This window comes from Argentina anserina, chromosome 7, assembly GCF_933775445.1.
Source record: "Argentina anserina chromosome 7, drPotAnse1.1, whole genome shotgun sequence".
In the NCBI taxonomy this organism is placed as follows: domain Eukaryota; kingdom Viridiplantae; phylum Streptophyta; class Magnoliopsida; order Rosales; family Rosaceae; genus Argentina; species Argentina anserina.
The window spans coordinates 23,194,991-23,211,001 of NC_065878.1; the positions used below are offsets into that span (position 1 = coordinate 23,194,991).

Sequence of the window (16,011 nt, forward strand, 5' to 3'; positions counted from 1 at the left end):
TAGCCGTTGCCAATTAATTCTGGCCATTGGATCGAAATTTCTGATTCAAAATGGAAGGCCCAGATCAATTGGACCGTTGCCCAATAAGTGTGAGACGTGGCAGCCATTTATTGACTCGCTGTTTTTTTTGGCGCGTGCGTTAAAAAAATTTGCCCGTGCCTGACGTCACCCACGGGCGGTCGGCTCCGCTAGGCGAACGAGCAAACACCGGAGCAAAATTTGCTCGAGCGATCGGACGAGCACCGCGGCTGGGTTGACTGGGCGAGCAGCTCGCCTCCTCTTGCTCGCCGGTGCGAGCCTCCCCTTCTCCTGCTCGAGCACGCCGGCATATTTGCTCACCGGTGCGGATGCTCTAAGTCCAGGTGAGAGAGTAATTGTCTAGTTTCCCTGTTGTGAAGCAACATGGTATCTTTACTAGTACTGTTGGAGTCCCAACAAGAACTTGCACGTACAACATACAAATAGTTCAAAGAAAATTAACCATAACCAAGGCTCGAAAATTATGGTTGCATAATTGATCTACTGAGCCGATCGAATTAATTGGCCGGGCTCATTCTACGGAAGCAGCATGGGAAAGACCGCATGCATAAGCCTGATATACATATATATGGAGCCTTTCTAAATTATAATGAAGACTATCTTATTGAGGACATCTTTAATTCACCCATTTTTCAATCGTATATTCATATCTCGACCGTTTAGTTTATAGATATATGAGTAGATCATCCATGTAAATTTTTTGTTCAAATTAAAAATTGTTAAGACATTCATAAATGTGATTTACTCGTTATAAACTTGAACAAGTTATGTTTGATATTTTTTGTTCGTTCACTGATTTGATACCTTAACGATTATTAAAGTAGCTAAAAATTTGTATAACTAATCTACTTATATAGACCTAAATTAAATCTAAAAGGTTGAGATAAAAAATTATAATCGAAAAATATGTGTAATTAACAATTAATTAGAAAGTTCTCAATTAAATATCAACAAGATAGTTCTCATTGAAAAAACTATATATATACAAGGTTTTTCACATAAGGAGGTCCTTATCTTAACTTAAGGTACAGATTTTCATTTTTAACCAACTTTTCGATCGAGTTTTCACATCTCCGCCGTCAAATATCTAGATTATAATATATAGATCATCTCCAAAACATTTCAGCTGATTTAATGATCGTTAAAGTACTCATAATTTCGACTTTCTACTCAAAATATGAACGGTTAAAGTTCGACAAAAACCTTTTATTCGAAGCTTCGGTCGGTGGTTGCAGAGAAATAAGTCACCTTCAGTTTTTTTTTATGGAATAATAAGTCACCTTCAGTTGGCGTAGCTCGGGAGTGATTCAAAACTCTTGACCAACATGAATGCCTCGTTAATTAGGGCAATGACCGGAGACTCAAAGTGAAAAAGAGAGATAGAATCGACAAAAAGAGAATCGTTCTGGAAGAACATGCGTGGGGCGTAGACGCGTAGTAATGTTTTTGTGCTTCTTATTAGAGTCTTGCATATAGGCATACACATGGATTCATGTCGTTCATTCAACCATCGATCTCCAGAGGAATGTAAATGTGAAAATGACAATTAACAAAGTCATGACATAATTTGACCTTCTTAAATACACTCAGATTAACACAATTGAACCCCTGATGCCAATCTATGACGGAGTACTACAAAATGAAATATAAAATTATTGAACAGAATAACCAAGAATTACACTTCACTTCATTTCTAAATGACACAAATAGATCTTTACAATTTGGAGTTCTGTTATATATGTGTCACGCTACAATTGCTACTTGCTATTCTTAAGCTTTGCTTGCTAAGCTGATTGGATTACAAGACACTGAAACAAAGTTTGTTTCGTGTCACCAGTCAAAAATTGAAAACTTGGAATCAATTTGAATCACAAATATAAGTCCAAGAATTATAAACAAACTCTATCTTCTACTGCCTGCTGGATCATCGATCTGGATATTTTTCAACACCAGTTTAGCCAATCGTTCTGCTTGAGGGATTGCCACTCCTCACTGCTCTGAATAGAATTCCTCAGAGGATTCTTGCCCTCGTACTTCTTGGTATAAGCAGTCTTGGGGATACTAAATATGACACGCTTTTCGCAAATCATGGGCTTCAAATGCTCACTCTCTTCCTTGCCCAAGCTTCCTCTTCGAGTCAAGTCTCTCAATTGCTCCTTGCTCTCTATAGGCTTCCGCAGAGGATCTGAGTTTGTCTTTGTAGCTTTTCCCTTGACAACGAATGTCAAGTTCTCAATCGACTGATGCAAATCCACAGATGACATCTTCCCCATCAAAACCCAAGAGAATTGAAGTCGATACGAGTCGGAGTCAGAGGTTGATAACCGATGGCCGGAGTCGTTGATTCAAACAATCGACGGAGCTCTCTATTTGGTGATCGAGAGAGAAGAAATCAAAGCTTTCCACACACAATTTCGATGACGCTTGAAAATTCGAGTAACTGATTAACTGAACTGAGAAGACTGATAATAGTTGTGAAGAGATTCAGGACTAGGTTGTCCCCCCTTATAAACTTGATGGCTTTATTACCCTATTGAGTTTCGGAAACTAATCCCAATTCCTAGAGGAATTCGGAGAGTACATGAATCCCAGTTTAATTTGGAGAAATATAATTAACGCGGCTTTATTAAGGACCTGAGTCAAATTTGAAATTTGAAATTTGATTATTTAATAAAGATGAAGCAGAGAAATGCAATGTGAATATGTGATGAAGCAAAGACAATGATCATTATCAGTGTTTTCTATTATATAATTTGATAGATAATTATTATTTGGATTCTGCTTGATATTTTTAGACCATGTTTCTTATGTACTGTGATGAATCCAACCTTAAACCCTAAACCCATCACAAGTAGAAGTGAATGGCATGGGGGCTCATTCCTTAGAGCTCAGACTCTCAAAATTACTGACACAGTGCACATTTAAACAGTTGAAGCAAATACATGGCCTCATTGTCACTACCTCACTCAACCATGACATCCAAACCTTGTCCAAATTTCTCCGGCGGAGCACAGAGTTTGGAACAATGGAGTATTCCAATCTCATGTATTCCCAATTGGGTCCTCAGTTCAGTAATCACATGACCATTCAGAATGCCATGATTAGAGGGTTTGATGTTAATGGTCTGTCTGAGCAGTGCCTCCAACTGTTCGATGAAATGCCGCACAGAGGACTCAAACCCCATAACTTCACGTACCCTTATGTGTTGTACTCGTGTTCTAAGTTGGGTTGGTTCAGAAAAGGCAGACAAGTCCATTGTCGCATTGTGAGGGATGGGTTTGAGTCCAATCCGTCAGTTGCTTATGCCCTTTTCAATCTCTATGTTAAAATGGTGGATTTGAATGATGCCAGCAAGGTGTTTGATGAAATGTCTGTGAAAAATGTCGGGATATGGAACCGCATGATTTCGCTGTATGTGAGTGTTTGTGATGTGCAGAGTGCGAGGAAGCTGTTTGATGGTATGCCTGAAAGGGACATTGTGTCGTGGAATTCGATGATTACCGGCTACGCTGAAGTAAGGGATGTAGGCAATGCGAGAGATTTGTTTGAGCGGATGCCCGAGAAGGATGTTGTATCGTGGACATTAATGATCAGAGTGTATGCCGATGCAGGAGACCTTGGGACAGCGAGAAAGTTTTTCGAGATGATGCCTTGCAATAATGTGGTTTCATGGAACTCTATGATCGCTAGTTACACGCAGCATGGACATCAACAAGAAGCACTAGATCTCTTTGTGCAAATGCAATCAAGAGGTGAAGTTCCGGATAAATACACGTTTGTTTCTGTTCTATCGGCTTGTTCTCAGCTGGGTGCTTTAGAATTTGGAAAATGGATACACTACTTGATAGAAGACTGGTCTGAGTTTGGAGCCATTTTGGGGACTGCCCTTATTGATATGTATGCAAAATGTGGGGACATAAATAGAGCTTTCACTCTATTTATCAAGATGGGAAATACGGATGTATTTTGTTGGAATGTTATGATTAGATCGGTAGCTATCAACGGAAGAACAGAAGACGCTGTCAAGATATACTCATTGATGCAGAAGAAAGGGTTGAAGCCGAATGACTTCACATTCACTGCTGCTCTCTTTGCTTGTAGCCATGGAGGCTTAGTAAAGGAAGGTGAAAGAATCTTTCAATCCATGGCAAGGGATTTTGGGGTTGACCCAAAACTCGAGCATTATGGCTGCATTATTGACCTACTGAGCCGAAATGGTCAGCTGGAGGAAGCAGTACGTCTAATTAAGGAAATGCCGTATAAGCCTGACATAGCAATATGGGGAGCTTTCCTTGGGGGCTGCAGAGAAAGAGGTCAGCTGAAGTTGGCGGAGGAAGTGATAGAGAAAGCTAAGGAGTTGGAGGCAAATGAATCAGGAGTTTATGTGCTCTTGTCTAACATGCATGCCTCAGTGGGGCAATGGCCAGAGGCTCAAAGTGCAAGAGAAAAGATGGAAGAAATGAAAATTTGGAAGAACACAGGGTATAGTAATGTTTATGCTTCTTAAAGTCTTGCATGCAGATAGATGGATTCAACCAATTTTGGAAACATGGATTTCATAAAAACTATCAGACTATCAGTAATTACAATCACGACCGCAAAACCATTAATGGTTGAGCAAACTTCTCCTCCGAAAGAGTGTTAGCTAAATGAATCATAAACTGAATAAAAGATATATTCCCAGGAGTCTCATGGTCTGAATTAACTTTAATACCGCTGCCTGCAATATTTGAAATTGATCAGAAGAGAGCTGCTAAGTGCCAAGGAGAGTAAATCTTCATTTACCAAGCCATGCTTACAAAAATGTTCCGTCTTCAGTTCGTATACAAAGTTGAGCATTTTCAGAACACCAAAATGGTAGAATCCAGCTGCCTAAGCATGGAGCAGTATATACATTAAGCAAAAGGCTTGGCATTAGCATGGAGGCTTAACATAACCAAAAAGCAAAAAACTATCTAGACCAGTATTTTCTACAGTAATCTCCTTGACTTACTATTGCTCCTACAATCAGTTTCCTTGGCCAACAAGGCATGCACTGGCGTGTACCTCCAGTGGTTTGTCGTCCCCTTTCTGAAATCTTCCTTCGTCCACTCCTGCATCTACTTCTCTTGCCAAGGCACTTTGAATCACCTCTTCTTTTGTTTTTCCAACATGATCTGCCATTGGTGCTTGATTATCTTCTGTTATCACCTCAAGGAGGTGCAAAGGGATGGCTGCTGGATCCAATTCAAAGCAACCCTTTGGAGCATTATGAGCTTCTTTACCTGTTAGCAAGTGACAGGGGACAATATGCGAGAACTGAAACATCTCTTCTTTAGGAATCCTCCTCGCTGCCTTAGGGTCCATGTTCCTTTGGAACACTGTTCTGAAACCAGCAACCTTAATCAGTGGAAGAACAGACACACCGTGTACCTCAGTGAAGTCATCCAACACTTCCACCATCTCATATCTGTTAATTACTTCATCAGGGGTATGCTGATTCCAATCAGGGGACCAATTTCTATATAGAGCCCAGACTTCCATCTTTCCAGGATATACGCGAATCATTCCATGTGCAGCTTTTTTCCAGCTAACCTTCTTGGAAAAAGAATTTAGAGTTTTGTAAGTTTGGCGTTTCCCAGGCCTAAAATCCCCACAGGTTTTAGCGAAACCAGAACCTATCCAGTCCAGCGATCCCAGTTCAGAGTTGTTTCTAGAATTAAGCCAGCTGATGCACAATTTAAATGGCTTCCTGGAGATCACATTCTGAATACGAGCATAATAACGAGGCAATCCATCACCATCATATGCGGCCCAGACTTGTTCCTCTTGAAATGACCTTTCAGTTCGATCCAAGTCAAAATCATGAAAATCAGGATCTGGAACATTAGTTGAGATAGGGAACCTGGCATCATTATCCTCATCATTGTTTTCCTGTGTCTCAGCAGATACCATGTTCTTATGTTCCTTGTCTACTTCCACTTCTTCATGTTTCTTTGTAACAGTAGCTGAGCTCATATCCTTTAGCTTCTTGGAAATATCAGTTTGTGCCTTCTTTATCAACAAATTTTGCATTTCATGATAGGATAATTCTCTATTGCAGTTGGGCATGTTATCCATGCTGGAGAAACCATAAATCTTTTTTGTGCCAGCATTGCCTGTACCTGATTCAGATACACCTCCTAAGTTAGCTCCATCAATTCCTACAGAAATTTCATTAGCCATGTATCCTTCCCCACTAATCAAATATTTATCTTCAATTCTTTTCTTTTTGAATGCAGAGTTTTCCATTAACTTTTGATTCCTCTCCCATTCAGCAATTGACACTCTCTCCTCTCGCTGTCTCTTCACGATCTCATTACCCTGCTGAGCCACACTCACAGCTGTAGCACAGCCTGATACAGCAGTGCTAAAGACAAAACACTGTTGGAAGGTAGTCTTATTCACTGTTTTAGAAGCTAAAGACACCTTATTCCCCAAATTTCGAGCTCCGGCATTGTTTCTTCCAGAATTAATTGGTCTGCCACTAGCAGCACCATGGTGTCTTGAGGTGTGATGCTCTTGGCAAGAAGAACTACTAGATGACTCTGAAACACCGGCAGGCGGAGCTGTTTCTATAGCAGTAAACCCCTTCTGACAGGTCGGACACATGAGGGTATGATTTAGATAAGTCCTAACATACTGATGATACGTACTGCACAAATTGCAAATCGTCCAGAAAGTAGTAGGTTTTTCATACGAGTGCATGGAACCATGTTGACTCCTAGCAGGTGAAGCTGCACTGTTTCTTACATTTTGAAAGGCATTTGCACCAGGTTGTTTTGACAGACTTACAGGGTTGGTTAGAGCTCCCTGCCGAGAGTTTTCCACTGTCCTGCTGTGGTAAAATGTCAGTCTCTCATATTCATCTCTCTTAGCTTTATCAGATAAGAAGTCCCACGCCTCTGACACCAACTTAAATGCGCCTTCTGCACCAGGAGACTTGTTTCTATCAGGATGAAGCATCAAGGCCAACCTTCTATACTGTTTCTTAATTAGTGCATAGTTGGCATAAGGAATCACACCAAGTATTCCATACCAGTCTGCATCTCCAATAGTTTTGTTTTCTCCACAGATATAGATATCTATTATTGTCAACAGTTGAGATAGACCCTCAAGCTCAGGACACAACTTTTGAGCCAACAAAGCAATGTTCTTGGCAGTAGCATAATTTCTTTCAAGGAGCTTCCTCTCGGCATGTGCCTTAGCCTTGATTGCCTCACTCTTATTGTGATCCATAGAATCCTCCGGAGTCCAAATAGGCTTTGGCATCAGTAAGCATATCAGAGTCCACAAACTAAGGATCTTCCTGCGCAGAGAGAAAACAAAAAAGTCCAAATAAGTCACTTCGATTATGTTAAGGTTCTGTCAACGACTTACAACTAAATACGAAAACATGACATGCATATTATAAATTACATCACTCAAACCCGCATTGTTAAACCTTCCCTCACAAATTTTGTCTATGACATAAATCTTAAAATTTATGAACTCTATGCTGCATTCCATCAATCGATAAGTCGATAACAAATACGCATCATCTTCACATCTAGGCATGCATATTCAATTATTCATCAACACACTTCAAACTACTCGAATCACACTTCCGCATTAATAAACTGAAAGTTCAACCTTTTACTGCACGGCTTAAAGCTCAAGCCTTGTGACATGCAATACATAACACCTTTAATGCAAGAAATGATGCATGTTTTTTTAACCACCTTCAATCACTGCAGCTTTCTTATGACAATTTCAAGTATATCTGATCCAATCCCAACCCAAATATCCTATCTTTCATGACCAGAACTCACCAACTGTAAACACCCAAAACTTTTATACTAAAAAGGTAAAAAACAAGACATTGGCTTTACATTAACATAGAATCCTAAGCTCCATGAGACAGAAAACTGAACAAGGAAAACCAGAAAAAGCAAGCAACTTTGAAACAAGAAATGGGAATTGAAGGTAAATAATAGTTACCCAGGTACTCAGAAATGGGGTTTGATCAAGTTGCTTCCCTTGATAAGAATCGGAGCTTCAAGGTCCGACTCAGAAATTGTACAATTTGAAGGAAATGTGAAAAAATCGTTCACCGCTACCGATTATATTCGTTTAGACGAAGAAAATGGACCCTCTGTTTAACCGGCCAGCCCAAACCCATAAATCGAGAAAGTTATTTAGAGGTATATCTTAGTCTTGAGTCACAGACTCTCTGCACTCTATATATTACACACAAAATAATGAAATATATAAAGTATGTGACTCCAATCTTATTTCGCAAGTTTAGTGTTTGTCCTAAATTGTACTATCTTGGGCTACTATCTTTATGTTTTAACCATTTTGTAATTTGGATTCTCCATGTCTGATGTACGATTTGAGTGCCAGGCCTCTACACTTCTCTCTGTTTGTTTTCCATGCTTATATTCGTACTGCAATAGCCAAGAACCCAAGACTATTTTGCATGAAGTACAATTGTTTGTCTTGGCGGCTCTGGACGAGGACATTGTTTTTGCCATTACAATAAGTGAACAAATTTTGTCCTGGAAGCCGCTATAAAGTTTAGATTCTCTACAAAATATATATATATATACAAAAATACAGTAAATAACTCTCATTTTTGACACATCCAGGTAAAACCATTTCTCGGAGTTTTTCCCAATAAACTTTCCTCTTGTGCTTGGCCTTGTTCATACGTACGTAGTTTAGACCATCTAATTTTATATAATTTATTGAACTTTTTCACCTCAAAATTACATCGATTTATGGAACTTATAATATAACAATTTCAAAACTACTTAATTATTTCATCCCACACCCTCATAAATTACTTTTAAAAGGAATTTGTAGGTACACAAACTGTTCAATATAAAATTGGAATGTAACTTTGGATCACGCTTGATCTTTCCTTTTCAATCACATATCATATCAAAGCAGCCCAGGTTGTCACACACAACCTAATTAAAATTGCAAAGACTATAAATATCCACACTCCTTTAAGTGCTATGTCCTTACCTCCATGATGAAGGTCCAGATACATGTACATGCATACAGACATTCAAACACTCGTAACATATATGCACACATATAGTGGCGGAACCTCTTGGAGGCCGGAGGAGCCATTCTGATGAAATTTTTTATTTTCGTTAATTAGATGTTAATATCATAATTAATATTACATTTAGTGTAAATTACCCATCCGACGTAATTAATTTATTATTTCCGCTATTGAATAAAAATTTAGCCCATTCGAAATCTTTTCTTAAGTTCCGCCGCTGCCCACACACATTGCACCCTGTGTTTCTGATATGCGCTTGCCATGAGCTTATGGGTTTTCTCCTTGTGGACCATGATGCTCAGAGGTCCAGCTGATACAGTACCTTTCTTCCTCACTGGTGATATGAGGGTAGTGGGGGCTTCAAGCCCCGTAGCAGTGGCATCAAATGTATCCTTCACTCCTGAAACATCAGGGCTTAATCTGGATACACCGCTTGACTCTTTATTTACTGAAATAGCAAACCTAGAAAGGTTGCGTCTCGAAGCGGATAGTCTGGACGCATGTCCTGGCGAATCACTTCAATCATCGGGTCAGATGAGTTGGGTTTTTGGCTTCTCTAACACCGCTGAATGGTCAGACTTTCAAGGTAGATTGCAGCTTTCATTGATGCACATCCCTAATTATAACATGCCAACATGGGATTCCGGATAAGAGATATGGTGGAATTCCCCAACCATAATTTGTTATATTATACATATTCGGCCAATCATCCTTAGAGTTTGTCACTGCATTTTCATAATGGATTTCTAATCCTTCTGGTATTAGTTTTTTTGGTTGACATGCCATGATGTTCTTCATTCATACTTTGAGCTTAAAGGCTTAAAGCTCATGCTGTTTTTTTTTTTTTGGAGTGCTTCTTTCTCCATCCTGTTGGAATATCTAATTCCCAACATTTTTTCTATCATGAACAGATTTTGGACCAGTGAGAAACTATTCAGGCTCAGAATTTCAGCCTCCTGAGTTGGATATTAATCTTGATTCTGCAGAGCACAATGACATGGGTAAATAAAGTTACAACCTTGTACAATGATTTCTTGCTCAATGCTTTAGATGACTCAATTTTGAGTGTTGCATCTGTGCTGGATATAAGAACCATTACATGTTATTTTGTTAGGGATAATAATAGGTATATGCCAAACACCCATCTGCTATCAGAAACAATAGTAGTATGTTGGTACAGTGGGCTGCTTGGTTCTTCTGGGTAGCCAGAAATATTGTCATATATTCGAAATTGCAAGATGCTAAGTTCTTACATGTTATTGTCACAGTTGATGGGTTTTTTCTCGACGGTCCACCCGGTCAAGGCACTCAACCAGAGGAAGCTAAGCCAAAGTGAGGTCTTCTGTATTTGAGCTCCTTTAGTGTTTTAGGATCAGATAGAATACCATGCAGGTCTTATTAGTGTTTTTTTTAATTTTTTATTTATTATAATACTATCTAAGTAGTGCTTAGTTCTGAGTATCGAGTAAGATGCTTCTTTTTAGTAAGATATGAACATCTGGTTGATGAATTCATGTACATTTCCAATTTAGTGGGCTTTGGTTATAGTCACAAGAAATGCATAGTAGGGCTTGTCTTGATCTTTGGGTAATCTCAACTGACCAAGGCACAGATTAATATCAAAACAGAACAGAGGCTAAAATTAATGTCCTTTTGCCGGCCAGATTCCGATTGCGAAATTTTGCATAAAAATGATATCACCTTTGCTGCAGTTATAACTATCATAATGTCAGTCTTCAGAAGTCTCAGAACCTTCATGTTCAGGGCACCATGTAAATTGCCATGTCTATTGTACATGAATTATCCATTTCTTGCTACCTAAAGCTAATTGTATGTGCAAGACTACAACTCTCAGACTTTCCTAAGTTCTGTAAATAAAAAACCGGCAAACCAAAAAGTTGGGGATGAGCCTGGTAAATGGGGCTTCTCCATTCTCTATCGTATATTTCAATCAATCATCAACAACATTTCCACTTGAAGATTTTGATACCTTTGATTCTATTTACCATTGAATGTTGTCTCATGTCTGTATGCGATGGAGAATCATGGATATTACAATCATCACTATAAGCCAAGCAGATAGGCACTGAGGCACACTGTACCAGTTTATTAACCACAATGAAACAGATTGAGGTAACGTCTCGGTACAAAAGCAACTCGAAAACAAAACCAATGAATAAATTAATTGCCTTCATTTCTATACGCACATTCAGCCTTTTGCATTACATTGGTTAGCCCCAGCCTTTTGCAGATTTAATTTAGTCAACTACTTCAACATGGTGATGAATCATGCAAAGTAGATTTCTCTATTGGTTAGCCCCAGCAGACTCTGCTTTGTCGTGGTTGAACCTCACGACAATGGATGTTATATTGTCTGCGCTACCACGCGCAAATGCAGTCCCTGTTAACTTACGAGCCGCTGCCTCAGGTTCTTCTGTTCGGGCAAGTGAAATAGCATCCTGAGGCACAGCACAGAGATATATATAAGCAAGAAGATCTGGTAGAGAATTCTAGAAACAGGGCTTTACGAAAAACAAGAGATTGTCCCTGCAACAGGCAAGGACATGGACATGTTTGCCAACATAAAGAGCCGATAAAGAGCTCTCATTTGTGCGAGAATGCAGGTACAGATACATTCTATTACATGTGTCATGTGAGTGTATGTAATTAGAATTAGGGCAGGTCAAGTTGTACCTCATTTGGCACCACGTCCCACAACCCATCACTAGCAAGCACCAGCAATTCAAATTCCTGGTCTATCACTTGTTCCTGAAAAAAATGTAGATTTTCTCTTTAGGTTGCAATCTAATTATATGTATATGTTACAGTACCCTGATAATAAGTATAATTAACCCAGTTCTTGCAGATACCCAAAATTAGAAGAAAATAATATCCACTACATCTATTAGTAACCGCTCAAAAGTCAGAATATAACATCAGTGCAGTTGAACCTGAAATCTAACAGATTCTTATACATTTAATTAAACACCTCAACTTCCATGATGCATGTATTATAATTTATAAGAGAAATTAATAACCTCATTTTAACATTAAATGATCAAATCATTTTTCTATTCAGTTATTCCTCTGGAATAATGAGGATTTACATTGAAGGCAGCAAAATCAGATTCCTGAGCAAAACTCACACTCCTGTGAAAGAACATATTGAGTAGTAACAAATGCATTACAGGCTTGCATGTTGGATGTTTACCCCCTCTAAAAATGTTGTTATTAACCTATTGTCAATAACTAAGATTCTACACTAAATTCACACCATATGACTAGTATTAATAATATGAATAATGAGTAATTCCTCAAAATAGAGTAAACCACAAGACAAAAAATTAGATGATTAACCCGAATTCAAAAATAACATGATGTTATTACCTGGATCTCAGGTTCCGCAACAACAAACTGCTTCAACATACGGTTTCCGAAAGCTCGTGACATGGCCAAAACACCTCCTACTCTCCAAGTTCCTGAGGACATAACACAAATATGTAACCTAGACAACTGACACTGTAAACGAGAGAAATATCCTGCTCCTCAGCTGTACATACAATTTTGCACACTTATAATGAGAAAAAGTGAACCCCATGCATCAAATTGTGTGCAACCATGTTTTTATCACAGCAACCAACATGTAATTCAATGCATCAATTGAGAGGCTTTGTTCAAATGTTACCTGCCCACATTACGATGCCCCCGGCATTTTCAATTCTCTTCCTCTCATCAGTTCGATTTGGTTTATGATCCTCAGATAGAGGAATTGCTGTAAAGAAAGAAGACAAAATCCTTTCAGAAATCCAAACTAGAACTCCATAGCTTGTAATACTCATTCAGTATCCATTACAAAAGGAATGAGTGGAGAACAAAAACCAGCTGGCAACAAATCCTAATTCTAATTCTTGAGGGTATGCCCCAAATTTCGAAATCCAGACTACTGGTTTTGAGCTTCCAATATTTATTCACTTCTAAGGTTTTTGCATTATATTATTATTGAAGAAAAAGAAAAACCTAACCACAAATGAATATGACATGGTAAAAGCAGGCTCCAAAGTCTTGGTTATAGATATGAAGTTCAAAAATCATATATATCCTTTAAAAGTATTTGGTAATTGAAGTTTGGATGATGTTCAAGGTACTCTACCATACATTCAGTTAAGACTATTTACATTCAACCCTATTTATAAGTCAATAAGTTAATTATCAAAACCTTGTCCTGCCTTGGATATTACTGTACGAGAATCTCCAACATTAGCAACATATAGATGGTTGCCCACTAAGACTGCAGTTGAAGCAGTAGAACCATCATCACGGTATGTATCCCTTTGAGAATCCAAAAAAGCTGCATCAGTTTGCTGATATGATTCACCTGCAAGCTCACCCAAATTACCCAGCAGAAACAAGAGGCACAAGCCATAGGGTCGCAAAGTGTTTGATATAGGATCCCACACGTCATGAAATGTATGGTTAAGACTAATTCTCATTCCACCCGTCCTATATCACATGAAATTAATATAAATAATATTGTGTGTGGAATCCTGCATCAGAGCTAAGGATTCACCACAAGCATGTAACCCACATACTGAAAGTGCTTCATAAGATTAAGGTACATATAACTTGCACTCACTAATAGCTAACTTGGTGTCTGTGATAAAGTTTGGATGCTTCATTAGATTCTCAAATAGATGCTCCTTCAGATATTCAGCAGCGCGAGAACCACCATGACCTGCAACACCAGAGTAGTTTATTTGATCATGCTCCTAGACAAACTTTAGCAATAACTTCAAAATTGCCGAGTGAAAGTACCATCTTCTCCATACTTACAATATAATAATAACTCTAAAAGTCTTAAGTTTCCTTTAATTGGGCAATAATCACAAATGTGCATTTAAAATGGATGTGGATTTATACTTTGGTCAACCTTTAGACACTGCAGTTTTTCATGGATGATGCACTAATTAGTAACAGTCATGTTCAAAGATCCACTTCTTTCATATAGGTTCAAGCACAAAACAGGGGGAATCTAGCCATTCAATCTGCAACAACTCGCTGTGTCATTCAATATATTTCTGGTTACAATTTCACAAGCAAAACAAGGGAATGCCGTGTGGCCTACATTGAAGTAATCAGGATATCCACATATAAGAAAAGAAGATACAGGCAAAACTCACCATCAAATATTCCAAAGAGGCAGACTGTTTGCCCATCAATCTTGGAAGTTTTTATGTCATAAAAATCCTCCATGGTGGCTCTTTTTCCCCTGAAACTGGAATAGCCACAGCTAAGTTTCCCGCCTTCACTGTCAATTAGAAAACAAGGAGAGTTAACTTCAGAACCGTTATAAACTTATAATAACATCTCCAAGGAGCATTTTATCTTCTCTATGAATTCCACAAAAACAAAAACAAAAACAAAATAGCAACTAATATAAAACCTTTTCCAGCCTCCACTGATATATCCACCCTCTTCCTCTTTCTCCGACAAGACATCAACAATGGATCCCTGTTTCTGCGACGCGCTAGAATCAACCATCATCCTTAGACTCGTTTTAAATCCGCGGCTCCCCAAAGAGGCCTGCATGCAAACTCTGCCAATGCTGTTCAAATACGCCCCAGTCCTCGCACACCCTACTATACTCCCGGCTTGAACAATCAGACTCCTTATCCCACTTTTGCATATCATTTAAATCAACCAGCGTGGCCTCCCTTTATCAGATATCACTGCCCCCAACAAAACCATAAAAATCATTCACCAACAACCCAATGTAACCTAAATACAACTTCCACATTCACAATTTCACGTACTTATCAATGAGATAGTGATCAGATCAATAACACCGGGGATTAACATTTAAAAAAAAACATTTAATTTGAGTACATCGCTGGAAATCTGTAAACAAACGAATCGAAAACAAGATCATACATCACTTTTTCATACTACAAACTTTCGCCAGGTTCAATTTAACCATTTATCATCGCGCTGTATATGTCTCAGTAGTTTCAATCATCATCGACGAATTGAAACCACTCACAGATAAAAAAAAGCTGGAACTGGATCGAGATTTGACAGGAGGAAACTCACGAGCTGAGAAAAGCCGAACGATTGAGCTCCGACGAATCGATATAACGACACGGTGGTGGAGTACGGAGAGAGCAACCGGAGGATCGGAATCTCTAGAGCAGCTCCATGTGAATATACGCGTAATCTGAATACGGCACCTTTTCGCCTCCTTCCTTCTTGGATAGAAAAAGCCGATTGGTAGAGAGAAGAATCTGAAACCCTAGAGAGAGAGAGAGAGAGAGAGTGAAAGAAAGAAGAAGATTGATTATGAAGGACCGAGAAGAAGAGAATGAAAACAAAAATAGAGAGGAGGTGGCCACGTGGCGCATTTCATGCATCGACCACTTTTTAGGGAAATGATATCCTGCACTCGTTTTTTCGGGTTCCTCATCCTACGCCTCACACGTGTCCCCCCACCTGTGCGTTTCGTTTTCAATCAAATCTCATTTGGGCCTTAAGCTTTACCATTGGGCCTTTCTTTTTCATCATTTGGGCTTTGTAGGAAGCAGAATCCCATTTCTTGCTACTAATCAATCCTACGTGTAAGTTGTAACCAGTCCAAAGCTAATCAATACTTTATTAGTGAATCTCATCAGACTCATCTCTATTGTATGGTCTTTGACGAACAATGTGTGTTAAGCTTCGTGTGACGGAATAAGAAAGTATTGGCTTTTACAGTTTCGATTGTATAGCAACGCCCGCCCGGTATCCTTTTGATGTGGTTCGAGTGTTGACCGTTGGCGTCGGGTTTAAGCAGGATAGACTTATAGTTACACAAGCACTATATGTAATACGTGTTTCACGTCTACTTTGTGAAGTACACCATAAGGATT

The 16,011-nt window shown here is 38.9% G+C and overlaps 3 protein-coding genes and 1 long non-coding RNA gene across 4 annotated transcripts; 2 read left to right on the forward strand and 2 right to left on the reverse strand.

Annotated features, from left to right (window-relative positions):
* Positions 1–2,880: 2,880 nt before the first annotated feature.
* On the forward strand, positions 2,881–4,546 carry LOC126803007 (pentatricopeptide repeat-containing protein At3g29230-like). Its single transcript, XM_050530741.1, has one exon. The coding sequence runs from the start codon at positions 2,906–2,908 to the stop codon at positions 4,544–4,546; it is 1,641 nt and encodes a 546-aa protein (XP_050386698.1). The 5' UTR covers positions 2,881–2,905.
* Positions 4,547–5,046: 500 nt separating this feature from the next.
* On the reverse strand, positions 5,047–7,329 carry LOC126803860 (uncharacterized). Its single transcript, XM_050531579.1, has one exon. It carries the CDS (start codon positions 7,327–7,329, stop codon positions 5,047–5,049), a length of 2,283 nt encoding a protein of 760 aa, XP_050387536.1.
* Positions 7,330–9,978: 2,649 nt separating this feature from the next.
* On the forward strand, positions 9,979–10,526 carry LOC126803034 (uncharacterized). The gene is made up of 2 exons (XR_007673039.1): positions 9,979–10,113; positions 10,381–10,526. It is a non-coding gene; the product is annotated as an uncharacterized LOC126803034 (long non-coding RNA).
* Positions 10,527–11,143: 617 nt separating this feature from the next.
* Positions 11,144–15,427, reverse strand: LOC126803017 (probable protein phosphatase 2C 76). The gene is made up of 9 exons (XM_050530754.1): positions 15,200–15,427; positions 14,553–14,838; positions 14,290–14,417; positions 13,746–13,844; positions 13,329–13,487; positions 12,798–12,884; positions 12,500–12,591; positions 11,807–11,881; positions 11,144–11,571 (listed from the first exon to the last, which is right to left on the reverse strand). The coding sequence occupies exons 2-9, from the start codon at positions 14,798–14,800 to the stop codon at positions 11,419–11,421; spliced, it is 1,041 nt and encodes a 346-aa protein (XP_050386711.1). The 5' UTR covers positions 14,801–14,838; positions 15,200–15,427; the 3' UTR covers positions 11,144–11,418.
* Between the last annotated feature and the right edge of the window lie 584 nt (positions 15,428–16,011).

Excerpts from the sequence above, each read along its gene's own strand:
- LOC126803017 (XM_050530754.1), bottom strand. The coding sequence starts at position 14,800 with ATGATATGCAAAAGTGGGATAAGGAGTCTGATTGTTCAAGCCGGGAGT. Across the intron at positions 13,845-14,289 it reads CCTCTTTGGAATATTTGATG|GTCATGGTGGTTCTCGCGCT; the intron begins GTGAGTTTTGCC and ends CTGGTGTTGCAG. Across the intron at positions 12,885-13,328 it reads AATATCCAAGGCAGGACAAG|CAATTCCTCTATCTGAGGAT; the intron begins GTTTTGATAATT and ends CTTTCTTTACAG.
- LOC126803860 (XM_050531579.1), bottom strand. The coding sequence starts at position 7,329 with ATGCCAAAGCCTATTTGGACTCCGGAGGATTCTATGGATCACAATAAG.
- LOC126803007 (XM_050530741.1), top strand. The coding sequence starts at position 2,906 with ATGGGGGCTCATTCCTTAGAGCTCAGACTCTCAAAATTACTGACACAG.